The following is a 26,631-nucleotide window of genomic DNA, read 5'->3' as shown; positions in this document are numbered from 1 at the left end:
GAGTCCATTTCCTAAACCCTTCTGCTAACTGGAGTCCTTGGACTGCAAATGTCAGAAATTCAGAATCTTGGAGAGATGGTAACAAGAGGGGCATGGCAAGATTCTGAGAATGGTATAGGTGTGTGTATGTGTGTGTTGTTCACACATGTCTGGGGTTTTTTCCTCAGCGTAGGAAAGACCTCCCTCCTCCACCAATATGTGCACAAGACATTTTATGAAGACTACCAGACCACACTGGGGGCCAGCATTCTCTCCAAAATTATCATACTGGATGACACAACTTTGAAGCTACAGGTGAGCAGCCCTGCCTTTCCCTCTTCAGCATGCATACCTGAAAATCATCCCACATCCCCTAGATAGCCACTCACATAGCACTGTGCACAAGGAGCTACAAAGGTTTAGAACAGCTGAGTTCAACAAACTTCAACTCATGAACCGGATGTGGTCCACCACCTGTTTTTATAAGTAACATTTTATTGGAACACAGCCATGTCCACTGTTAGTTATGGTCTATGGCTGCTTTCACACTACAACAGCAGAATTGAGTAGTTGCAACAGATGTATGGTCTGCAAAGCCTAAAATATTTACTATGTGTCCCTTTAAGAAAAAAAATTGCTGATCCCTGGTCTGGGGAGGGGGGGGGGCGGGAGGACAAATCCAGGGGTTGGGAGGCCCCACTCCCTAGTCTCAGGTTCACTGGAAATTTTGGTAAGTGGCCTTAAACAAGTCACTCCCAAGGCCCAAATCTATCAGATAAGAATAACTGTGCCTGTCCTGATGACCCAGGATTAAAATGAGAACTCAGATGTGAAAGCATTCTTGGGATGCTAACGGATAGTGCAAAGATAGTGCTATACATGGGTGACAGGGTTAAGATTCCCGTGTGTAAAAGTACCACAAGCACCTGTTCCAGGGCTGTCTGCTTTCTACCCAGAAAAAGAAAGTTTGACATCAAATAACCCAGTTGGGCCTACCTCCAGGCACTCATCACAGCCCTATGTGGCGGCTACTCTTCCCCTCCAGATCTGGGACACAGGCGGACAGGAGAGGTTCCGCTCCATGGTGTCCACATTCTACAAAGGCTCCGATGGGTGCATCCTGGCTTTTGATGTCACCGACCTAGAGTCTTTTGAAGCACTGGATACCTGGAGGGGTGATGTTCTGGCCAAAACGATTCCAATGGAACCATCCTACCCCATGGTGGTGCTGGGAAACAAGATCGATCTCGCAGACCGGCAGGTACCATCCATATTTCATTCATTCACCAAACATTGTGTGAGCATCTAGTACATGCCAGGCCCTGTGGTAGGTCCCACACATGTAGAACTGAATCCGACATAGTCCTTACCTTAAGAACCTTGACGTCTCCTAGTGGGTATGGATACTTTAAACAATGATTATGATAAATACAATGATAGAGATATACCTTGGATATTTAGGAACCACCGTGAAAGGGCGTTTACTCAAGCCCAGAATATAGAAAGGGCTTCCTAGGAGAGGTAGGTTCCAGTCTGAAGAAACAGCATGAGCAAAGGCAAGAAATAGCATGATGAGAGCTGAGAAGTGAAAGCAATTTTATTTAGAAACAGGGAATGGAAGAATTAAAGCATCAGAAGTAGGCAGGTGGAATTTGAATTAACATCTAGAACAGTATTTCTACCCAGGGTCAGACAGGGAATTGCAGTTATAAATTCTTGAATCTATAAATTTTCTGGGAAAGTAGTCAAATATATTTTTATTAGCATAAGAGTATTCCAGATCATCTGGCTAACCGCAGGACACTTGGTCTGCTCCATAGCTACAACAACCGCATTTATGTAGGTGTTTACTGCTATAGTGGAATTGATTAGAACTCTTTCCTTATTGCTTACTAAAGAGTAAATAATAGAGGTAGACTTAATTTGTAAAAGATACTCTTGTTCCAAGTGAAGTTTAAATGACACCAAAAAGAGCCATTTGAACAGGGTTTTCAAATAGAGAAAAGAAATGAAGAATTGCCATCATATTTGAGCTATGTTTTCACACTAGTTCAAATGGAGAAAAGGAAAGAACCGGGGCATTTTTAAAATGATGGATAGATGCATGGATGGATGGGTAGACAGACAGATTGGATGGATGGATGGATGGATGGATGGATGGATGGATGGATGGATGATGGATGGATGATGGATGGATGATGGATGGATGATGGTGCTTCCAATGAAGCTACCACCATCATTAAGAAGAGCCTTTAGATGTGCTTTAGTTTTTTGTTTTGTTTTGTTTTTTATTTATTTATGACAGCCACACAGAGAGAGAGAGAGAGAGGCAGAGACACAGGCAGAGGGAGAAGCAGGCTCCATGCACCGGGAGCCCGATGTGGGATTCGATCCCGGCTCTCCAGGATCGCGCCCTGGGCCAAAGGCAGGCGCCAAACCGCTGCGCCACCCAGGGATCCCATGTGCTTTAGTTTTTTAGATGACTTTAGATGTGCTGAGTTTAAGGAACTTGTAGTACAACTAATTACAGATGACCATGGGCTGTGGAACATACAAGAATAAAACTTCAAAGGTGATGGCTTGTGCTGGAAACAGAAATCTAGGCATCATCAATTCTATGGTCACTTCAGGTTGCAAATTTAGTGTCAATTCTCTAACATCCAGTCTCAGATAATAATCAAAGTCCTAAGTTCATTGAAAGGCAAGGTATCTTCCTTTCATTTTCCCACTATAGGTGAGAGCACTGGTCTAGGCGGGGGAGGAATGGTCCTTTGCCTCTTGTTGCTAACTTTATGTGTCCACACTTTTTGCCCTTCTCCGGGTAATTCTGGTTTCAAACTCTGTCAGAAATGAAGCAAGAAGAGGGAGAAGAAGTCAGGTTAGCAGGAAAATCCTGTTTGATGGGTACTGTCACAAGATAGTTTGTATTCTCTGGCCCCAGCAGCTGTTTCAAGTGGTCTCTCCCATGGGTCACCTTTGGGTCCTTAAGAACCCTTCACTGAGAGCATTTAACTGTACCTCCTAAAACAAGTGTCTCACATTTTCCTCCTCTCTCTCCTCATTTCCTGATTTTTCATCCTCCACCCAACTGGGGGCACCACATCCTGTAGGCAGTCTTCCTAATGGGGTTTACAACAGCTCCAGGCTGGCTAGCTCTCTGTAGAGCCACCTCCTTCACAAGGCTCACCCACAAATCCTGCCTCCCTGTAGGAGCAAGCACAATTCGTTCACACAGAGTCTGTTCTCTATCTGCCCTGTTGCCTTTTGCCTTAGCTCCCTTGGATGCATGTCAGGCACCTGTCCACTGTATCCACCAAACTCCGGGGGTCATATGTTAAGCTTTTCAAGTGGCCTCCTAGAAGCCTTCTTTTAGCTAGAGATGAGCTTTACCTATTCTCCCTCTTGTAAGAAGGGAAGATGTATACCCAAAACACAACTCTCTCCAAAGAAATCCTTTCTAATCTTCCTTTCAATCTTTTTATATCCATGTTGTGGGTTTTAGAGTCACCTAACAATTTCTGGGTCATGAAGCTTTGGAAACATGTGAGATCCTAGGGCGATCTGTCTCCCAACCTACTTTATATCTGACATCTATCAAATTGCAGCACCTTTACAGAAACTTCCATTTTAACATCCTGTTTCATGAGTCTGTAGGTCATAGGATGGGAAGTTGAGAGAGTCCAAGGCTGAGAGTCTGATTTTTTCTCACTAAAATCAGAGGCACCATCTTCTGTTGAGCAGGAGGAGGAAGGGAACCAAGTAGAAGTCTCAGGAATCATGGTGAAGCTTTGCCAGTTATTTTGGAGAAAGTCAAGGACAAAGATTAGAACTAGTGGGTGACACTAGGGGCTCATTGAAAAAAGGAGACCAGAAATTAGAGCTGGCATCTGGGCTGGGTTTTTCTCCAGCAGCCACTTGTGGGTTGAGAGCCAGGAATGAGGGACCTGGCACTCAGGTGTTTCCAGACAAGAATAGCTGCAGAGTTGAAGTGTGGGGACACTGACAAGCCACCAAGGAAAGAGAGAGAGGGGAGGTGTGAAGGAGCAGGCAGCTCCAGTGTCCAAGGTGGAAGGGATGAGGCAGAAGGAAGTTGAGAGGAAGGAGATTGTGTCACAGAATGGGAGGCCAGATTCAATATTTGATGGAGGTCCTGGTCAGGCCCCAGGAAGAAAAGGCTGAAGTGGAGAGAAGATGCGTTCTGTTGGAGGGACAGGAATCGGGAGGCTACTCTGGGCTACTCTGAGAGATGGGGGCGAAGGGGCGAGGATGGAAACAGGAAGGATGGAAAGAGCAGGCGATGCCTCGGAGGGGTGGAGGGGTCCATCCAGGCCTTAGGAGAGGAGATTTGCTCTGCGGAGAGAGGAAGAAGAGAGATTTGGAAGAAGCGGAGAGGCCCCAGGCAAGCCCAGGCCCATCCCTGGGATCTGTGGCAGCGGGTAGGGAGATGGGCCCCTGCCGAGGCCCGCAGGGGGCACGGAGAGCCTAGGAAAAGCTGGAGCTCAGCCGAGACAGGGAAGTGAGAGCGGGCCCGGGCGGGGGGCAAGGGGAGCCCATCTCCCCACAGGCAGGCCCGGGGAGGGGCCCGTGGGGGCAGGTAGAGTGGGCGCCACGCGAGGGGGAAGCGAGGGCGGGAGTGGAGAGGAGGCACCGCGAGCCAGAAGAGGCGAGGCTGCGGGCCGCTGCCCCCGGGTCCCTGTCTGGCCCCGCTTAGCAGAGGGGTTGGGGAGCAGCGGAGGCAGCTGAGAGACCTGCTCTGGCCCCTCCCTGGCCCGGGGGTGAGGGGGTGAGAGCCGAGCGCCCCCGCCCCCGCAGGCAGCGCCTCCTCCAGGCTCTCCCGCAGGCTCCGTGTGTGCCCGCGGCTCCAGCGACCTCAGCGACCTCACGGGGGCCAGGGAGTCCCGCACAGACTACCCGAGCTGGCCTGGGGGCTGAGGGAAAGGTGCCTGAGAAGCACGGGGCAAGCCTCGTACCTGGAAGCCACGGTTAGCCTCCCTCTGATTTTCTCCAAGGGATGGGCTGAGAAAACACAGGAGTTTTTCTCACTTAATAAAAAGGAAATTAACTGTTTAAAACTTTATGGCTAGATTTAGGATGAGGAAAAAGTGGAGGTGGTTGGGAGTGATACCCATCCACACCCAACAACGGGACTGGGCCTAATGCCACTGAACTGTGCGCTTAAATATAGTTAAAATGGTACCTCTTATGTTTATGTATATGTTACCACAATAAAATAAAATACATATGTATGCATGCATTATATATATATATATGGATATATATATCACATGATTGATTTTTTTAATTGCTGACTTTTAAAAAAAAATCCCTATTCCTTCTATAGAAGGAAATAGTGGAAAAATATTAGTTCGATAGAAAGAACAGCTCTGCTAGCACCCATTCTACAAAGAATTCATTCATAAGAATGTGAATTCTTTGCTTTATGCTCAAGTAGGCAATTTCTGACTCATCACTGATCCATAACGTGGGAATTGTATTTTCTGAAAATATTCTCTGTTATTTTTGGTAGTGCTCTAAGATGTATGTGACACACTAATTTTCATTTTAATTTTATACAGTTGGTCCTTTAACATGAATATGAGCTGGAAAGGCATCATACGTAAAATTATGCAAACTGAGGTAGTTTTGTCAAATGTTTGGCCTCTAAGAAATAATCAAAATTATAACAGAAGGAAAATGTTAATAGTATATACATACTGCCAACCAAAAGCAAAAGTAACCAAAGTAATGCTTTCAAAACTTCCTTATTTCCCAAGTCCCCACATACTACACCCTGAGTTGATTTCCACAGTCAGAGCCTAAATGATAAAGAACTATTATTTTATAAATAAATAAAAGACAAGACAATTTAAACAATCATGAAACTGTAACAAGAACTGGAAGTGGATAGTGAAAGGCGCTGGCTGGGTGGCTTTCTTCCCAGGCAGGCTGGTTGAGGTGGAGTAGGGGAGGAGGAGGGGTACAAAAAAAAAGGTTAATTTGCAACATAATCTCAACTGACATTTTGAAGCATGTATTTAACCACTTCATATAAACGCTACAGAGAAAGATCAAGGGCAAATGAGATAAAACGACTGTCACAACCAGGCACCAGACAGGTCCTGTCACTGTCCAGTGGGAGAGAAGGGAGCCGAGACCAGCAGGTTGCTGCTGCTGCAGGCTTGTCTTCCCGGCTCTGTTGCTGGGTTCCTTGGTCACTAATGGGACTTCTGCTTCTCACACCATGAAATATAAAGAATATCTCTACATCCTGGAGAAGCAGAGGCCTTGACTTCTTTTCACTTGAATTCAGTTTTTACTGCAACTCCTGCATGTCGCTGCTCTTTTCAGTCAAATGCTCATCACCTGGTGGGGGCAGAGGGATGGGGGTGGATAGAAAAAGGAAGGCACTATAAGAAGTGTAAGTCTGGTCCTTACACTTGAGGACTTTTTTTTGTTTTAAGATTTTATTTATTTACTCATTAGAGACACACAGAGACATAGAGGGAGAAGCAGGCTCCCTGTGAGGAGACTGATGTGGAACTCGATCCCAGGACCCTGGGATCACGACCTGAGCCAAAGAAAGATGCTCAACCACTGAGCCACACTTAAAGATTTTTGAAAGATAGGAAGCCCTTTGCATTTCTAAGGCACCACCCAGGTACAATGTGTTAGTTTCTAATGCTTATTTATTTGTGGTTACTGGTAAGGACAAGACAAATCACCAGCCACTCTTGACCATTCCTCCAAAGAGTTTAGAATGTTCCTGAACTGTGAGGCTTTTTGGTTGCTCACCAGGCCTTGGGCATCTGAGCTCCACGAAAGGAAGCTGTCCTGGACAGTTCCTGGGCCCTTCCCATATAGGCAAGAGGGTCTAGGAGATCAGAGGCCAAGACCAAAGCCTGGGGTCCCCCCAAAAAAGCCTGGGCATGCAGTGTGGAGGTGTCTGCTAGCCCCCCAAAGGACAGGCTGCTTAGCTGACCCCAGGCTGCACCCTCTAGTCTCAAGTGGAGGGCCTCCCAATGCCGCCGCAATGCTGGTGTCAGCAGAGGCATTGGGGGAGACAGCTGTGACCCCCTGGTATTGCCGTCACTCTTGAGACCAGGGAAGCAGGAACCAAAGAGACAAGGGCCAGTGATGGTTCCTTTAATCCGGATGAGACAGTCATTCCTAGAACCTGCAGGAGTGAGGGAGGCAGTCTCTGATCTCCGCCCCCCCCCCCCTCCGGCCACTCTGTCTTCTGGGAGAGAGACAGTGTCCTTTCTCCATGATAAAAACCCCGGCTCCCTTAAGTAAAACAAAATCATGGTTATAAAGTACCAAGCACAGCAAATGTTCGATATGGAGCCATTTCCTCCTCCCTGAAATAATTAATTAGGCATTAAATTAAATGGCTCCAATTGTCTTTGGAAGTAACTCACGGGGCTGCCAGGCACTTTCCAAACCAACATGCTCAAACTCTGATCTGCCGTTTGCAGTGAGATAGAGATGTCTTCATTCCACCTGTACCGAGTGGCCCATGGTGCCAGGCCAAGAGCTGAGCTCAAGGAGCTGATGGTCTAGTGAGAGAGGCAGAAGGGACACAGTCCTCCTGCGGTGCCCTGAAGAGGGCAGCTCCGCTGCCACCAGGCCCTGAGCTGGGCTCCGTTCAGCTCTGCATTTTTTTTTTAAGACTATTTATTTATTCATGAGAGACACAGAGAGAGGCAGAGACACAGGCAGAGGGAGAAGCAGGCTCCTCGCAGGGAGCCCGATGTGGGACTCGATCCCGGACCCCAGGATCACACCCGGGGCTGAAGGCAGACGCTCATCCACTGAGCCACCCAGGGATCCCCAGCTCCGCCTTCTCAGCTGTGTGATCTGAGGCAGGTCGCTAAACCCCTCTGAGCCTCGGTGTTCTTATCTATAAAGTGGAGCTAATGCTAATAAGACCCACCCCACAGGGTCTTTGGCAGGACTGCTTGAGCTAATATGACAAGCTATCTACCATGGTATAGGTCCCCTAGAAGTAGCTCATCAACAGTTCCCAGGACTCTGTCCTGGGGAAAAATGGTTAGCAAGGACCTGAGTCGCTGCTCAGCAACAGACCTCCCGGGCCCAGGCCCTAGCCGGCTCTGGGGATGGAAGTCCTCCGCCCCTGCTCGTGGCCATCATGTTCATCTCCTTTTGGAGGGACTGATGAAGATGCCAATGGCAGAGGAGCGCCTAGTGTGGGCCTTAGGAAAGCAGCATAGTTCAGCGGGCTCTAATTCTGCCAAGTTGTGTTCAAGTCCTGCTCAACCCCACACTCTGAGCACAGTCCTCAGCTTCCCCATTTGGAAAATGGAGCTAACAATAAGCAGCTCGGAGATTTATGTTAAGAAAGAATGTGTGGGGACGCCTGGGTAGCCCAGCAGTTTAGCTGGGCCACCACCTTTGGCCCAGGGCCTGATCCTGGAGACCTGGGATCGAGTCCCACGTCGGACTCCCTGCAAGGAGCCTGCTTCTCCCTCTGCCTGTGTCTCTGCCTGTCTCTCTCTGTATCTCTCATGAATAAATAAATAAAATCTTAAAAAAAAAAAAAAAAACAAGAAAGAAAGAATGTGTGTAACACATGGAAGGTTCTTGATAAATGGGAGTACTGGTGGGGATGGTGGGAGGTGACAGTGGGCAATATGATGAGGGTGGGAATGGTAGCAGCAATGATACAGGGACAGTCTTCCTTTCATTCAGGTGCCTCAGGAGGTAGCTCAAGGCTGGTGTAAAGAGAAGGATATTCCCTACTTTGAAGTCAGTGCCAAGAACGACATCAATGTGGTACAAGCCTTTGAGATGCTGGCCAGTCGGGCTCTGTCCAGGGTGAGTGACTATGGTGGCAGCACCTGCCAGGGCCTGTCTCTGGGGATGGGAAGCTCAGGAGCTTCCAGAGAAGAACACACTGGGCACAGACAGGGGTGTGGGTAGGACAGGATTGTTCATTGTCTTAGTCAGTTCCTAAGTGGGCTCAGCAGTACCCCGACTCTGAGCCCCAGGGTCCCAGAAGTATAAAGCTACCTTGGAGTACATAGCTGGTGGCCTCACAGTCTGGCTGATTGTCATTGATGGAGTTTCTAAAACGTACAGTTTCTGCATCTCACCTCTGGACATTCTCATGTAGTAGGGGTCTGAGAAATGATGATCTAGTTCAATCCGGACTGGTAGGAGAGAAGCTCCACAGTGCCAAGCATTTGTCCAGGTGGGAGATCAAGCCTGCGGGGGTTGCTGACACCCTCCTGTCAAACATATGTGTGGACTCCCTGTGGTTAGTGTGTCGTCTGTGCTGGGCAGTGTGCAGGGCTCGGGGCCCCTTGCCCTCCTGAGACAGTCTGATGTGGTGGACCACATGTGGTCACAGTCCAGGTGTAAGGTGGGGAAGGATTCAGTGGGGGGCCCCAGAAGGGGGCACACAACCCAACTGTGAGGGAGGAGAGAGGGGAAGAGGGGAAGGTCAGTGAAGGCTGCCCGGAAGCAGGAGCAGGGTTTTCATCCTTTTCTGATAGGGAGTCTAGAAACTCAGAAGAGGGTTCATGAGTGATTAGCACAGGGAAGGGATCAGCTTGGCTCATCATTCTGCCACATTTAATCAGGGTGGGCTTCCCAGAAGAGGGGAGAAGCTCACTGTGGCAGTGACTTTGAATTGAGGAAAGGGGCATTGGGAGGTCGAGGGTTCCTCTATGGGGAAGTGCCCGCCCTCATCCTGGTGACCAGCTTCCCGGCCTGGTGCTGCCAGCTGCCCTGGAGAGAAGCCCTCCCACCAGGGAGAGGGGCCCTCCCACCAGGGAGAGGGGCGGGGAGAAGCCCCAAGCGTGCCATCCACACATCTCAGAGCCTTCATCTCATGGTGTGCCCCCACAGACTATTTTTACGCTTCCCCTCCGGCCACTGTCTCGTGTTAGAGGGAAGCTGGGGGTGTCCATCTCTAGCACATGATCAAGGGGTGTGGCTTAAATGACACAGCCTGCAACGTTGGCTCTTAAGCCACAGATGGCCCTGCTCACGTCATTCCCCAGAAAGCTGAGGAATGTTATTTGACCTTGTATGGTGATGTGGGTTAAACGATCCTCCACAAACACGGTATAGTCATTGCCAAATGCTTAGTCACGGGGAAGCCTCACCAGCCCAGAGCCAGTGTCTGCATGTGGTCAGCATCCATCCTTTCTGAAGAAGGAGTGTCTTTCACTCTTAAAGTTACATCTTCCTTGCTGCGCCAACTTTCTGAAGCTTTTCTGCTGGTTTTGTCATCATTGTTGTTGTTTTAATATCCGACTTGGCAAAAGAATAGCTTAGCAATGGCAGGTCTGGTGTCAATGGCGGAAATTTACTGATGAGAAGTTTGCAAGTCACAGGTAGGGTGTCCACAGTCATACAGGCCTGCATTTGAATCCTGCCCTCGTGCTTTCAAGTGGACCCCTGGGCAAAATGTTGTGACTCCTCTGAGTCTCGGTTTCCTCATCTGTAAAATGGAAATAATGCAATCCCATAAGCATTTATTGAGTTGTCAGACTAGGGCTGGAGATACGGCCCTTGGTGACTCTAAGGTCAGGTAGAGAAGGAAGGCATTCACAAACAGGCTGTCATAGAGGTAAGTGCCCCAGAGGGAGCAAGGTCAAGGCAGGGAGATGACTCAGTCGTGGCTGGTGGTGAGGGTGGGTGAGGATGCTACCCAGAGAAGTGGCATGTGACCTGGGTGTTGAAAGACAATCCGCAGTTTGAAGGTGGACATGGGAGGAGGGAGGGTGGGGGCAGGATTAGGACAGAGAGAAGGGATGGCCAGAGGCCCGGGTACCAATCCATGGGCTCATGTAAGGAACCAGCTGTGGGTCCATCTGTAGAAGGAAAGGTGGTATGAAGAGAAGCAGGGGTGTAGGGTGAGTGAGGGAGCCCACAAGGTCAACAGCGCAGATCATGAGCACCTACCAGGACTTGGACTTCATGCTGCAGGTGCATGTTGTCCAGAAGGTGCTGCTGGACCCGAGGCACACGGGTGCTCACCAGGCACCATGACACCCCACAGGGCGTGCCTTTTACTCAGAAACTTGAAGGAGAAATCTTTTCACATAAAACAAAACAAACATAATTACTAGAGCATAGGATGTAAAATTCTCACAGATTTTTAAAGCGAAACTAGAGTATGCACATCTCTATTTTAAAGTCAGACAAGTTTTCAAACACATTTTCTACAAAGGCCTTTCCTTGCTTTCCAGGGAGGTAGTCAGAATGTTTGAGAAGGAGATGTTAGGGTGACAATGGGAGGGAAGTCTCAGGCTGGGGTGGGAGGAGCTGGGGCTCCAAAGCCCAGTAGATCTGAGTTTAAATCTTGGCTCAACCTCTTGCTCACTGTGTGTCCTAAAGCAACTCATGCAGCCTCCCTAAGCCACCACTTCCCTCTCTTTAAAGTACAAATAATAGTATCTTCCTACTGGGGTTGTTGCAAGGGCCGAATAAAGCAACTCACCATACAGAGAAGGCATTAAACAAAAGATAACTTTTTAAAGAATTTTATTTAAATTCAATTTGCAACATATAGTGTAACACCCAGTGCTCATCTCGTCATGTGCCCTCCTTAGTGCCCATCCCCTAGTTACCCCATCCCCCACCCACCTCCCCTTCTGGAACCCTGTTTTAAAACAGGAGCTATGTATAAGGGTTTCCGGCAGGGAGTTGCCCGCTTCATGGGGGATGAGCCCAAGGGGTGGTTGAGAAGATACTGCAGTAGTCCAAGCAGGACAGAATGGAAATGCCAGGACAGGTGGATTAAACACTCAGGAGAGAGAACCTTAGGGGCTGATGACGGTCAAATGTAGGAAAGAAGGAATCAGGAGCTGTTTAGGTCAATGACTGGGTTCCCAGCTTGGCGATCAGAGGCATGACTGAGTAGAATGCTAGGGACCAAGCCACAGAAGAGAGGAGAAAACAGGGGCATCACAAGAGGAGAGGGCAATGCAGTCCATCGGGGCACATGACATTCATGATTCCTCGAAACGTCCGAGTTGTGCATGAACGCTGGTTGGAAAGAGTGATTTGTGAGTTCAGCACCAGAATAGGTACTCCACCAACATTTCAATAGGAAAGATGTAGGATACTTAGTTATTCCAAACTATAACTAAGAATGCTGTCATGGTCAGAGAAGGGACACCACCTGCTTAAGGGGATTTGGGATGAAGAGATTTTGCTCTTGCCAAGTTGGCACTACCATCCCTGCTGGGACTGGTCAGGCCTGAGCCCCGTGACCTGCCTTGCCGCATGGAGGCCCGGTTCCTTTGAAGCTAACTAGAGACGGACATGATGGGCATGACCAGGAGGGGAGCAGGCTGGCTGGCTAGCAGGTAAGCTTGGTGAAACTATAGGACTTTTTTGAGGTTCTCCAGATTCAGGATGGAAAGGTAGGGCCACTGAGGTGACCAGGCTGGAAGGGACAGACTGGCACAGTCACATCTCTTAGGTGCATTAAGGTACATGCATGAGGATTCAGTGTGACTTTACAGCTCAATTCCCACGTTGCCGAGGGGACAGGGGCCCAGAGAAAAGAATTACACAGGAAACCTAACTGTGTCCCTCTGGTTACTTGAAAGTATTGTGTGAGCGAGATGATGCTATTATGAGCTGAAATGATGTCACAAATGGGAAGCACTCCGGTGACTTGGACCTGTGGAGGTGTGACTATTATTGGGTGAAGAAAGCTGGTGTGAAGACCTCAGGCTTTGCCAAGGCAACAAATGAGGAAGTTTCTCAAACCTTCCGGAGAGACAGCATTCCATTTGAATCTAGAATAAAATGCAAGGGAGCTTGGAAAGCCCAGCAGCTCCTCGGGGCATTCTAAATCTCCTTCCTGAAGGCTGGCATTGTAGACAGTGGCACAGGTTTCTGTTCATGAGGGCCTGTAGGGTCCCAGCTGGGTCTCAGGCAGACATGAGGGTGGGACACGCTCGGGGGGTAAAGAATCCATAGGCCCTGCTTCCTGGGTCCAAAGGTCCAATTAGGAAATTTCCAGACCCCAGGGAGGCACCCAGAAAATACCGAACAATAAGAGAATCCTTCTAAATCCTTCCAGGGAGAGATGGATCGCTCAGTGTAAAGGGGAACTTAGCCAGTGATGCTCCACTCTCCCTCACTGGGAGGTTTAGAAATGTCAGAATTTTACCTACTTTCGCTCCATGGAGGGAGAGGGCCCCGCACACAGCAGAAGGGGCTAGCTGGAGGACTGGACATGTCCGGGGCTGCAGAGGCTGGAGCCGACATGCCAGGCCTGGGCAGTGCTGGGGATAAAGAGCCACTCAGCCCTATTTTCTCTTCTCAGATACCTTGGGTGGGACTCCACTCTCTCAGGGTGAGAGCTAGGGAAGCCCTGTGGTGCCCCGGGTTGAGTTTGTCAGCAACGGGCTTGGATCCTCCCCAGCAGAGGAGGAGATCCATCTGGAGTGTGGGGACATCTCCAGAGAGACAGAGCATTGGCCAAGCATACACTGTCCCCCTCTCCCCCCCATACTAATCATTCCTGTTAAAATAATAGTTATTATTTTATATATATAAATTCTAATAACTCTAAATAATTTGGCTAGGGCTGCTTAAGGCCCATCACCCAGGCTAAGATACTGGGGCTCTCAAAAAACAAACTAGATGGCAAAGAGCTTTATCCCAGCCCAGTATCATGAAATCCGCATGGCAGGCTAGATGACCACTCAGTCTGGGGGGTGGCAGTGAGTCATGGGACATGGGAGGACCGTCTCATGTATCTCGGGAGCCACCATCATCAGAATGAAGCAATTGGGGCCTGACACCATCCCTTGGGACCCAGGGCCATAGCCTGAAGGGCCGTGACATTCCCCAGTGGTGGAGGGTGCTGCTCAGGTCCACACCCAGGTAGTGAGAGCCACTCACACGCACACACACAATACAGTTGTGCGGGGCATGGATGTCTGAGCCTGGTGACTGGTGAAAGCCCAGCAGAGTAAAGAGATGGGGTCCCTTTAGGAAGAGACCCTTTAATGTGGTATATGTACAATGGAATATTACTCAGCCATCAGAAAGGACAGATACCCACCATTTACTTTGACGTGGATGGAACTGGAGGGTATTATGCTGAGTGAAATAAGTCAGTCGGAGAAGGACAAGCATCATATGGTTTCACTCATATGGTATGTGGAATATAAGAAATAGTGAAAGGGATTATAAGGGAAGGAGGGGAAACTGAGTGGGGAAAAATTAGGGGAGGAAGACAAACCATGAGAGACTCCTAACTCTGGGAAATGAACAAAGGGTTACAGAAGGGGAGGTGGGTGAGGGGATGGGGTGATTGGGTGATGGGCACTAAAGAGGGCAGGTGATGTAATGAGCACTGGGTGTTACACTATATATTGGTAAATCAAATTTAAATAACATTTTTTTAAAAAAGAAGAAGCCTTTTAGCTCTAGAATTCATCTCCTGGAGGAAGGGCCTGCTTGCCCCTCACCCTGCCCTCACCCCTGAGCCAAGCAGGGGTGGGTCCTGGGAAGGAAGTTGTCAGCTGGATGGGGAGAGGCTTTCTCTGGGTGTTGTTGGGACACAAGTGTTTGGGAGAGTGGGCAGAGAAGCAAATAGACCCAGTGGAAATGCCGAGTCTACTTTAGGGAGGACAGAGGCTGTGGGAAGGGTTGAGGATTGACTGGGTTTCTCTAGGTGCCAAGGCAGCGGTGAGTAGGGGAGGCTAGGGGGTGGACATGCCAAGAGAAGGTGGGGGTATGGAGGGTGTTTGTGGGGAGAGGCCTCCCGCAGAAATAAGGAGTGGGTTGTCATCATCTCTGCCTGAGGTCAAATGTCACCTCCATTACTCCCTCTGGAGAATGGAAGGCTATGGGACCAAGGCCACCCCACCGGTCCAGGCTCCTGGGAAGAAGCTGGAGGGGGTGGTGAGGAAAGAAGAGGGTGGGGAAGACAAGGGCCCACACCCCCATCCCACCCCCGGGCCTCAGCTTCCTAACAGGGCAATAGGGAAGGAATAAAAAGCCTGACCACCAGCAGCCAGTAAGCAACAGAAAGGAGGTAAGGCTCTTTGCCTTTCAGGATGTCAACTCTGGTTTCTTTTTCCCTTCCCCAGTATCAAAGCATCTTAGAGAATTACCTCACAGACTCCATCAAGCTCTCACCAGAAGACCAGTCCAGGAGTCGGTGTTGCTAATCTTCCAGACTCCCGCCCTGATGCTCCGACGAAGCCCCTGGGGCCTGGGCATCCAGGCCCCCACCAGCCCCCTGCCCACTCAAGCTCAGCCCAAGCAGCCGAGGCTCTGCAGCCAGAGCCCTTGATCCCCTCGCATCTGCACTGGGTCCAGACCAGAGTACAGCCCCTGCCTTGGGCTGAGCGCAGTGAGGATGGGGCTGGGCCCCCAGAGCCCCTGCCTGAACCCAGAATGTCACAGCCGAATCTTGGCCCTGGAGGAGTCACAGTCCCCTCACTGGCTCCAGCCTTCCTGCTCCCACCGCCCCCAAACACACTCCTGCTCCAGAATGCACATCTCACAGGCGGACAGGCCGGAGTCTGGACTCTGGAGTCCTACTGTCCTCTCCTGTGTACAGGTGGGCCTTCCTTGCGCATGCCACCACACACCTGCAAAGCCACAGCACAGCTGGGACAAGGGCACAGCTCAGGCTATCTTGGTGACTAGGCCAGGAAGTGAGGGCCTAGGTCTCATGTGAGGGCCTGCCTCAACCCCTGGTGGCCACTCTTCAGGCCTGGAACACTGCTCTGCTCCCTCCAGGACATAGGAAAATGCCCAGGAAAAGGCACCAAGGACTGGTTCATTCATCTCTGCTGGACACTCAGACAACTCTTCTAAATCTCTCTGAGCCTTGGCTTGCTCATCTGTCAAATGGGGGTGGTGTGTGCCCTGCCCACATCAGACTCTATGATTCTGAGGACCAGAAGCTCCGCTTAAATCTCAGTTGCTCTTGTTGATACGCATTTATTTATTCCTTTAGCAAGTATGGTTGAGTATCTACTATGTACCATGCATTGAGGTCTGGGGACAAATGAAACCAACAAGGACCTGCTCTCCTGGACCTGACATTCTGATAAGGGAGAGAAGCAGTACACACAGAATTTAAACAGATATTTTCCAAGAGTAGATAAGTGCTTGAACAAAGCAAACAAGGTATTGGAATAGAAAAGGACAGGAACTGAGGTTGGTGCTATTTCAGACAAAATGGTCCTGGAGGGCTTCCCTGAGGAGGTATCCTTCGTCCCAGGACTAGAGAATGAACAGCTGACTGCCACTAGAGACAGAGCATTCCAGGGAGACGGCGCAGCAGGAGCCAAGGCCCTGAGGTGAGGACAAGCTTGATGTGTTCCAAGAGCAGCGAAAGGCCATTCACTGACCTGAAGACTCAAAGCTGGTGTCCCAGAGACAAGCAAAGGAGACTCCGCCCCCGGGTGGCTCCTTGATCTTCTGGTGATTGGCCTCCAGAGGGCAGCAGTGTCCTTCCCTTGCAGGCTGAGTGGCCAGTGGCTGCTGCAGGACACCTGAAAGGGAGGCTTTTCTCTCTGTGCTCATCCTCAAAGCTTGTTCTCAGGCTGTGGGATTGTTTAAGCCGGTGAGATTCGTGGGGCAGGAGAATCCCAATTTCTTAAACCTAGTAAGAAATGGGCAAAAAACTGAAGCATTAATGATTCAGGCAAGAAATCCTTATCAGTGACAAATACTAGAATGAGAGACCTAGAAAACTCACGGGCTCCCTGTCCATGCAGACTCTTCTGGCATAGACAGCATGGACAGGGCCCAGCCTGAAGGAGTTGGACAAGATGACCACTCAGAGGCTCCCAGGCCGCATCAATGCCCACCATGGAAGTCTCCTGTCTACACAGAGGTATCCTGCCCTGAGCTCCAAGCAGAGCTGGAATGTTAGGGTAGGACTTCTGATGTCATCTGACTCTGAAGATCCTCCCAGAGGTAGGGAATCCTGGGAGGGGAGGGGTCAGCAGGAGAGTTTGGGGAGCCTCATCTCCTCCACCCAGCTGTGGAGGAAGGACAGGCTTGTCCTGGGCAGCGGCATGGATCTGGCATACGAGCAGGTGGTGGGGAGCAAGCCACTGTCTCTGTGTCCATGGAGTGGCATTCTGCATGTCACACAGGCTCTCCTGGGAGTTCGTCAGACTGTGGATTGGATGTGTGGTGTCAGGTGTGTATCTACAGCAGCTCGTGCACTGCAGTGGACATATGAATTTTTCTAAGTGCATGCAACAAATAATAAATGTGTCCTTCTTTATTTTTTTTCCCTTTTGGTATTTTGTTATTATGTTTAAAAAGCAAACAGAGGCACCTGGGTGGCTCAGTCAGTGAACTGTCATGTCAGCCTTTAGCTCAGGTCATAATCCTGGGGTCCTGGGATGGAGCCCCACGTTATGCTCCTGGCTTAGCAGGGAACCTGCTTCTCCTTCTCCCTCTGCCTGCAGCTCCTCCTGGCTTGTACACTCTCTCTCTCTCTCAAATAAATAAATGAAATCTTTAAAAAAAATAATAAAATAAAGCAAAAAACAGACATGTTTCCGTAGTTCGGAATTCAAAAGATACTAAAGAGAAGACAACAAAAAAGTAAAATAGGACTGGCTTACATAACTGACGGGGCCCAGGGCAAAATGAAAATGTCCCGTCACTTGTTAAAAAATGATTAAAAACTTCAAGACAGTGACAGAGGATCTTTAAACCGAGCACGCGGTCCTTGGAGAGTAGGTTACACACACCCGAAGCTGTCTCTGAGGAGGCAACTATGTTGTCAGGATCCTCCAGAATGACAGAGCCCCTGGCCAGGCCCACCTGGGCGGCTTGAGGATGAAGGGTCCTGTCTTTGCGAGAGCCACGTGGAGATTCGACCCCAGGCCTAAACTGAGCATTTTGAGCTCCATCCAGAGTCAGGAGCAGAACAGAACTTTCCATGTGGGAGAGCAGAGCGCCCCCACTCCTGAGACTGAGACTGGCCCTTGGTACAAACCCAGTCAGGGCAGGTGTTGGCAGCGGGAAGCCACATGTGGGGGCTGTGACCTGGGCTAAGTGCAACCACCGGAGCGCAGAGGGTGGTGGGCAGCAGTTCCTGGGGCCCCTCGGTCACCATCCCTTCAGAGAAGAGGACTCCAATTCCTAAGACTGCTCTGACCCAGGCCACCCTGTACCACCACGGTCCTGCTCCAAGGGGCAACTCCAGGCTGCTAATGATCCAGGTCAGAGCTCTGGGTGGCACACGCCCCTGGGGCTCACGGGGGACGTGGGGCAGGGGAACAAATCTTATCACCAAATAATCCTGGGCTGGGCCTGCCTGGCGGCCACACTGCCCAAAAAGATTTAGCGAAATGCTGATTTTTCATTTGCTCCCACTCGGCAGAGTCCCCCTCACTGCCCTGCCACCAGCCACAGGCAACTCCCAGCAAAGTCAGATGTGTGGCCAGCACCCACAATGCTGTCTTGTGGCAACACAAAGGCTAGTGGCAGCCACGGAATAGCCGTGCCAGCAGGGACACCTAAAACTAGCAGCCATGCATGGCTGGCCCAGCCGTGACAGTGGGCTGAGGACATGAGGACTTGCCTGCGGTGTGCACACCTGGAGGCTCCCTCTAGGACGTGTGCTGGTGGGGAGAAACATGTGTGTATGTATCTGCATGGTGTGTGTGGTGTGTGCATGGAGCAGTGTATACATCCATGTCTGTGGGGGGTGTGCTATATGAGCGTGCATGGAGCAGTGTGTGCGGCATGGGGGTGCTTGTGTGGGAGGTGGGGAGGGAAGGAAGCAGGAACTTAGAGGGCCAGTGAATTTCCCTTGTTAAAGTACAGAGAAATCACAAACAAGTTCATAAGACTGGAGGAAAGCAAGAAAATAGGTGAAGGCGTGAGGGGTGAGGAGTGGAACAGTAGCTGCGGAGAGACTTCCTCGTGTCTGCGAGGCCCCACCCCAGCCCACGGAGGAGGGGTTAGCCTCCGGCTTAGAGGAGATGCCCTCCTAAGTGTTTGTCTGTATGCTCTTAGACTGTAGGCTCCCTAAAGGCTGTTTTGATTCATCATTTGAACCCCAGAACTGAGCATAGAGATTGGCACACAGTAGATGATACATAAATATTGTGCAATGCAACAATGTACCACAGTTATTAAAAAGAACGATGGAAGGTTCTGTATAATGACATGGAATACAACATCCAAGCAGCATCGTTACATGAAAAGACAATGGTGGAATCACATGTATAAAATGCTACCTTTTTGGTAAAAAGAGTCCTCAATAAGACTTTATATTCATTTTTTGCTTGTACAGAGAGAAAACTCTAGAAGGATGCATAAGAAACTAATAAAAGTGACTACCTTTCAGAGGGGAAACTGGGCAAGTTGGAGTCGGATATAGGAGTAAGACTCTGCTTATATAATCTTATACTTTGAATTTTTAACTCTTTGTATTACGTAATCAAACATTTTTTAAAAGGAATGGGGGCACCTGGGTGGCTCAGTCGGTTAAGCGTCTGCCTTCTGCTCAGGTCATCATCCCAGGGTCCTGGGATGAAGCCCCACATTGTGCTCCCTGCTCAGCAGAGAGCCTGCTCTCCCTCTCTCTCCCTACCCCACCCCCAGTTTGTTCTCTCTCTCTCTCTCTCTCTCTCTCAAATAAATAAATAAAATCTCTTAAAAGGGAGGAGGGATGAATATTGGTGGGAGAAAGAAGGTGCAGAAGAACGAGCAGGGAGAGAAGTGGAACTCCAACCAGGACTTAGCTGCCTTCCGCCAGTTACAACACACAGCCTTGAATCCGAGGCTGACATAATTGGACTCTGTCATAAAAGAAGGACACACGTCTAAGAAATTCCCCAAGCCCACATGCTCTGGCCAACATGCCAAGTGTCCCATGTGAGACAAGATCAGCTGGGACTTTTCGGTTGCCTGGGATGTTGGTCAATAACTGAACAGGTGTTTCCAACCCCAGAGGCTCAGCCCTAGAGATAAAGTATCCAGTTTGCTCACTGCTCTGTGCATTACCTTGCGAATGACTACATTCAGGGGTAGGTATTCCCCAAGGTTAGTATCAAGACTTACCAGATAGTCAACCCTCTGGAGCCCACTTTCCTAAGCCAGACAGTGACCCGAGAAATGATCCTCTTCCAAGGATGGGCTCCAAGATAAACTGGTACAGCTACTTTGGGGCTTTATTGAATAAAAGCACCACATCCAGACTCTACGATCCTGTAATTCCACCCCTGCACATATGTAACCCTTGCAGGTGGACACTAGAGACATGATCAAGAATTTTCTTTGTAGCATTGTTTGTAATAGAAAAAAAGAAAAAGGCAAGGAAAAGCAAGAAAACAAAACAAAACTGGAAACGACCCAGATGTTCTTCAACAGAAAAGTAGATGAATAAAATGTGATATATTCAAATAATGGAATTTCACCGTAGTGGAAATGAATAAACTAAAGCCACATACATCAACTGGGTGAATCTCAAAAGCATAGGGAAGATAACAAGGCACAGAAGGAGACGTAAGTTACCACTTACGTAAAGTTCAAAAGCAAGCAACACTATACGGTTTATCTTCACACATGTTTATCACCAACACATCTGGTAAAACAACATAGAACAATAAAAAAAAAAACATGCAAACAAAGAGATGAGGAGCCCAAAACTTGGGAAGCAGTTACCTTGCATGGAGGTCAAGGTTGTGGAGAAGCAAGGGAACGCAATTGACACCAGACACACAGGCGACTGAACAATGTTTGCACTATCCAGTCCTCCAGTTGAGTGGTGGGGCCACAGGCAATCATTTTATTATTACACTTTGCATCTTAGATGGTTGTTACACATATTTTTTAAAAAATTTTAAAACATCAACCACAGCCTGGGCTTTGGAGTCAAACTCACTTGAGTTTGAACCCTATTTTTCCCATAGCTGTTTGACCTTAGGTGTATTACCTGACCTCTCAGAGCTTCCCTTGTCTCACCTGTACAGTGAGAATAATGATGCTTACCTCAAGGGTTAGAGTTAGGTACAGTAGTCCCCCCTTTGTCCACAAGGAACATATTCCAGGACCCCTGGTGGATGTCTGAAATCACAGATAGTACTGAACCCTATGTATTATACCATTTCTTGCTATACATATCTATCTATGATAGAGCTCAGTATACATATTTATATATGTATACTGGCTGTGAGGCACAGCAAGAGATTAACAGCAATAAAAAATAATGAAATGGAACAATTGTAACAATATACTATAATAAATGTTATGTGAATGTGGTCTCTCTCTCTCTCTCTCTCTCTCGGAATATCTTATTGTACGTACTTACTCTTCTTGTGATGATGTGATCGATAAAATGTCAACGTGATGAGACAAAGCGAGGGGAGTGACATAGACATTGTAATGTAGCATTGGGCTACTGACCTTCTGAGATTTGTCAGGAAGATCATCTGCTTCCGGCCACAGTTGACCATGAGTAACTGAAACCATGGATAAGAAGAGACTGCTGTGTGTCCCATGCCTAACTCGTGGTCAATACTCAATACGTGGTGGTTTGCTTTGGGTCGGGAACAGTCGCAGGGGAATTTGTTTCAAATCTACTTGTGAACATAGACCTATGTTCTAGCATCCCCATTGCAGGCTCAGGGTGAAATAAATGGGAACTAAATGAATGAATGAGCAAATAAACAAATGAGCTCCTCCATTCGATCCCTATCTCTACATGTCCTCCCCTGAGTGAGCTCTGGGACCCAAATGGTCTGGTTAGCCTTGTGGTCACTTCAAACAAAATCCAAAATACAATTCTCACACCCACCCAGAGTCTCTAGAAGCAGGCAGCTGCCAGGCCTAGCCCCAGGAAGATCCGGCCTCCTCTCTGCAAATTGAACCAAAGATCCCTGCAGGAGAACCTCATTATGTCCTCCCTGCCCCCACATCTCCTGGCATAGGTCTTGGCCCACGCAGCTGCTCGGCCAAGACAGCTGCTCTGAGGGAAGAGAGGCCCTTGGTCTGCAGGGAAATTCCCCAGACCTTCTTCACAGCCTTGGACTGTCACTCTTAAATCCCTAAGTTCCCCCAGAACTTTAAGCCTCAGCAACATTTGTCTTACAATGACAGCCCAAGATTAGAGGAAATGTAAGCGGATTTCCAAACCCTGACAATAGGAGACTGATATGTGTAGGCCTCCTGAGAATACCTGCCAGTCTCTGATTTGATTCCCCCCTCCCCCAATTTCAGGCAATACATCTGGGGGAGGGAATTACCTGTGAGATCATGGCCAGAGTTGTATATTTGAAGTCCGATCATCTTAAGCCTTTGTGTGATCTGGAGCCAGTATCCTTTCTGATATCATCTTAGTTTGCTCCTCTGTAAAATGGGACAATAATTATTTCTTGCCAACTAAAAGAAAACTATGACTATAATTGGTGATTTGGAAACTATACAGCTTTATATTATATGTTGTAGAGGAAGAACACCGCATTTGGGGTCAAGATACCTTGGTTGGGTGGTTGTTTTTAAGCTGCCAATTATGTATTGAGGCTTATTATATATTGTGCCTGTTCCACACTTTACAAATATCTCATGGAGTCCTCACCAAGGTCCTACCAACTAGGGGGTGTATTACCACCCCCATCAGACAGCTTGGTGGGGGGGAGGAGCACAGGGAACGGTAAGTAACTTGCACACTAGTTAGTATGTTGCAAAGCTGAGATCCAAACCCAGGCAGTCAGGCTCCAGAAGCTGGCCCTTCACCAGCTCTTCTGCCTCCTGCTTGAGAGTTTCAAATCCTACCTCTGCCATTTACTTACTCTCCTATCCTCCATTCCTTCATTCCACATATATTTACTGAGCCCTTACTCTGTGCCAGGTGCTGCTCCAGGAACTGAGACTGATGCGGGGCTTGCATTCCAGTGTGACAAATGGATCACACACCAGGAATCCCATAAGGTGTCCAGAGGGATAAGTGCAGTGGAAGAAAAACAAAGCAGGTGTCTTAGTCTGTTCGAGTTGCTCTAACAAAATACCACAGACTGGGTATGGATAATCACAATAAACAACAGACATTCACTCCTTGCAGCTTTGGAGGCTGGAAGTCTGAGATCAGGGCACCAGCACGATCAGGTTCTGGTAAGAACTCTCTTCCGTGGTGCAGACTGTTGACTTCTTGCTATGTCTCCATGTGGTAGAAGAAGTGAGCTGACTTCCTGAGATCTCTTTTATTAGGGCACTAATGCGGGAGACCTGGGTGGTTCAGTTGGTTAAGCATCTGCCTTTGGCTCAGGTCATGACCCCAGGGTCCTAGGATGAGCCCCCTACTCAGCTTCTTCCTGGGTTTGTGCACACTCTTGCCTGCTCTGTCACTCACTCTCTCAAATAAATAAATAAAATCCTTTAAAAAGGAAACATCTTGGGGATCCCTGGGTGGCTCAGTGGTTTACCACCTGCCTTTGGCCCAGGGCGTGATCCTGGAGTCCTGGGATCGAACCCCACATCGGGCTCCCTGCATGAAGCTTGCTTCTCCCTCTGCCTGTGTCTCTGCCTCTCTCTCTCTCTCTGTCTCTTTCATGAATAAATAAATAAAAATCTTTTAAAAAAAAAGAAACTTCTTAAAAATATATATGTAGATATAGATATAGATATATTAGAGCACTCCACTCATGAAGGTTTCACTCTCATGACTTACGGCCCCACCTCCTAACATCATCACTTTGGGGATTAGAATTCAACATGCCAGGGGGCACCTGGCTAACTCAGCTAGGAGAGTGTGTGACTCTTGATCTTGGGGTCATGAGTTCGAGCCACTCGATGTGTGTAAGATTATCTTTTCAAAAAATAAGCTTTAGGGGCACCTGGGTGGCTCAGTAGTTGAGCGTCTGCCTTTGGCTCAGGACGTGATCCTGGGGTCTTGGGATTGAGTCCCATATCGAATTCCCTGCAGGGAGCCTGCTTCTCCCTCTGCCTATGTCTCTACCTCTCTCTGTGTGTCTCTCATGAATAAATAAATAAATAAATAAATAAATAAATAATATCTTTAAAAATTATAAAAAATAAAAATAATAAGCTTTAGAATTGAACGTATCAATTTTGGGGTACACACAGCAGGGCAAGGGGACTTAGGGTGACCAGAGGCCAATGTTGTCATCTATCCAGGCCTCTATTCTCTTACTGTAAAGTGGGCATTCTGAGACCTGCTTTGCCTTGTCTACCTGGTATACAAACCGTGAAATGCTATTCCAGCACAGGGATTGTAGCATTTGTTGTTTTTACCTCTTTGTTTCTGTACCACTTGATGCATGTCTCTACTTAGTACCTTCCCCATTGTTTCATAGTCGGCCACCCAGCTTTCTGGGTCTCTCGGTAAACTGAATTTTTGAGGGCAGGACCAGATCCTGGTACATAATGAGTATGAAACAGAGGTATAATTATTCATGCTAGTAATCACTCTTTAGTAAGCTCCTACTAGTAGCGGTAGACACTGCTGAATTTAACCTTCAGTGTAGAAGTTACTATGATCCCTATTCCCAGAGGAGGAACAGAGGCTCAGAGGGGTGAGCAGCTTGCCCATGGCCAAATATTCACCAGGGGGTGACAGAACCAGGATAGGAACTTGCATCTCTCTGACTCCAAAATCCACGTTCCGTCACCAACCCCAAGCCGTTGTTGGGTATCATTATTCACACTTACTCATTCACGCAACAAATATTTCATGAGCACATTCCAGGAGCTTTAACATGGAAACGGATGAGGCAGATGAGGCCTCTCCATACAGAGGACAAAATGAATAATTTAACAAATGAAAAAGCTTGGTGCTGCTGTGATACATCCAGGAATCCTGTCCAGGTGGGGAGGCGAAGGAGGGTCTGTCTGAGAAGGAGCCCTGAATGATGAGAAGAAACTGGTCTCCAGCAGACCTTGGAGCAAGAGCCAGCAAAGACAAAGAAGCTGAGGTAGGAATGAAGTGGGAATGTTCTCCAAGCCATAGGGCGGCCTGTGAGCCTAAAGAGTGGTGAGAGGGGTGCCTGGGTGGCTCAGTTGGTTAAGCATCCATCTCTGGATTACAGCTCAGGTCATGATCTCAACATTGTGAGATTGAGCCCCCATGTTGGGCTCTGAACTCAGCATAGAGTCTGCTGGGGCTTCTTCCTCCGTCTCCCTCCCCCTCTCCTCCCCCCTCCCCCAAACCTCTCTCTCTCTCTCTCTCTCAAATAAATAAATGACATCTTTTAAAAAATTAAAAATAAATAGTCATAAGAAAGACATACAGCAGGAAGGAGTAAAGTAAGAAAAGCTGGACCCACACCACGCAGGTCCTTAGAGACTGCAAAAAGGAGGGCCAGGGAAGCATCCAAGGTTTCCAGGCAGAATAGAGATGTGATCTGATCTGTGTTTTAAAAGACATATTGTTATTGTTTAAGTAGTATTGGAGGGGTGCCTGGCTGGCTCAATTGGAAGAGCGTGCAGCTCTTGATCTCGGGGTCGTGGTTTGAGCCCCATATTGGGTGTAAATAAATAAACTTTTAAAAAATATAAATGAATAGCATTAGGATTTGCTAGTAGTAATTATAACAATATATTTTTAATGTGTTTAGAAGAGAGAAAGTGAACAAAAGAGGGCAGAAAAGGTGGAGGTAGAATGGGAGTGGAGAAAGTCATTCAGCTAACAAAGGACTTTTGCAGGTGTTTTCCTTTGGCTCAGCTTCAACTGAATTAAGCCTCATTCATCTTATATATAATAATAATAGGCTGCAGATGGAAATAACTAAATCAATGTCCAGGGTTCCATTACAAGAGGGATCAGATTTCTTCTCCCTTCTCTTTTTTTTTTTTTAAGATTTTTTTTATTTATTCATGAGAGACACAGAGAGAGGCAGAGACACAGGCAGAGGGAGAAGCAGGCTCCCTTATCTTTTACTCCAAGGAAAGAAGTGGCTCATAACCCATCTCCTGCTGCCTGGAAGAAGTATCTCTTGAGCCATTTGGAGGATGCTTCTTCTTAAGACCCCCAGGAGCAAGGCTCTCGATTTCTCGATCAGTTCAGTCTCTGTGCAAGATGGCCTGAGAGTCAGGCTTTCTCGTGGCTCCTATCCTGTACCCTTGGCTGCCCAGTTGGAAGTGGACAGACAAACCCAGCCTCATCTCAGCTCCACTTCCACGAATTTATGAGTGGAAACAAGATCCCACAGAGCCATGGCAAAGAGAGCGCATTCCACACACCTCAGGATCCTTGAGTGTCCCGGGTCCTGGCAGGACCCTGCCTCTCCTCTCCAAGTTGGGTGTCTAACTGCTTGGCTTCTCTTCCCTGTCCCCTTCACCATGCTCCTGTCCAGTCCTTTTCTCCCTCCTAGAGAGGAAGCAGAGCTGAATCACAGGAAGCTGACAAGAAGCAAAGGAAAAAAAAAAAAAAAACAAGAAAGAAACTTCTAAGAAGCCAAAAAGATTGTCTTTCAAAATTTCTAGAAAACAGAATAATCCCACCCACGCAAATTACAAAGAATTATGCAAATTGTAATGCCAATCAGTGCACAGTCACATTTCCTCCTCATTATTCCCAGCCCTAGCTTTTTGTACCTCTGACGTTGTTGGAGGTGAGGGGACTCTGGCAGCACCCCCTGTGCTAACAATGCCAGGCTTGCAGAGTTGAATTTTCCAACCTCTCGCTCCCAGGACTGCAGATTTCTTACT

General features: G+C 48.4%; 1 protein-coding gene and 2 long non-coding RNA genes across 10 annotated transcripts in view; 1 reads left to right on the top strand and 2 right to left on the bottom strand.

Annotated features, from left to right (window-relative positions):
* Window positions 1–17,501, top strand: part of RAB7B (RAB7B, member RAS oncogene family) — a 26,387-nt gene extending 8,886 nt beyond the window's left edge. For 4 of the 8 annotated variants that reach the window (XM_072759446.1, XM_025991375.2, XM_025991374.2 and 1 more), the window contains 4 exons: window positions 168–294; window positions 1,025–1,240; window positions 8,689–8,814; window positions 15,069–17,501. In XM_072759446.1, coding sequence (XP_072615547.1) covers window positions 168–294; window positions 1,025–1,240; window positions 8,689–8,814; window positions 15,069–15,149 — 550 coding nt within the window. In that variant the 3' untranslated portion in view covers window positions 15,150–17,501. The remainder of the gene's footprint in view (window positions 1–167; window positions 295–1,024; window positions 1,241–8,688; window positions 8,815–15,068) is intronic. The other 4 variants (XM_072759447.1, XM_072759448.1, XM_072759449.1 and 1 more) reach the window with 1 other exon arrangement.
* Window positions 5,617–11,043, bottom strand: LOC140599073 (uncharacterized). Its single transcript, XR_012001777.1, has 2 exons — window positions 10,912–11,043; window positions 5,617–10,447 (listed from the first exon to the last, which is right to left on the bottom strand). It is a non-coding gene; the product is annotated as an uncharacterized lncRNA (long non-coding RNA).
* Window positions 16,519–26,631, bottom strand: LOC140599072 (uncharacterized). Its single transcript, XR_012001776.1, has 4 exons — window positions 26,518–26,631; window positions 26,164–26,290; window positions 22,212–22,314; window positions 16,519–16,597 (listed from the first exon to the last, which is right to left on the bottom strand). It is a non-coding gene; the product is annotated as an uncharacterized lncRNA (long non-coding RNA).

Source organism: Vulpes vulpes, chromosome 5 (assembly GCF_048418805.1).
Source record: "Vulpes vulpes isolate BD-2025 chromosome 5, VulVul3, whole genome shotgun sequence".
Taxonomy (NCBI): Eukaryota; Metazoa; Chordata; class Mammalia; order Carnivora; family Canidae; genus Vulpes; species Vulpes vulpes.
Note: the sequence above shows the minus strand (reverse complement) of the source record. Positions and strands in the feature narration are given on the sequence as shown.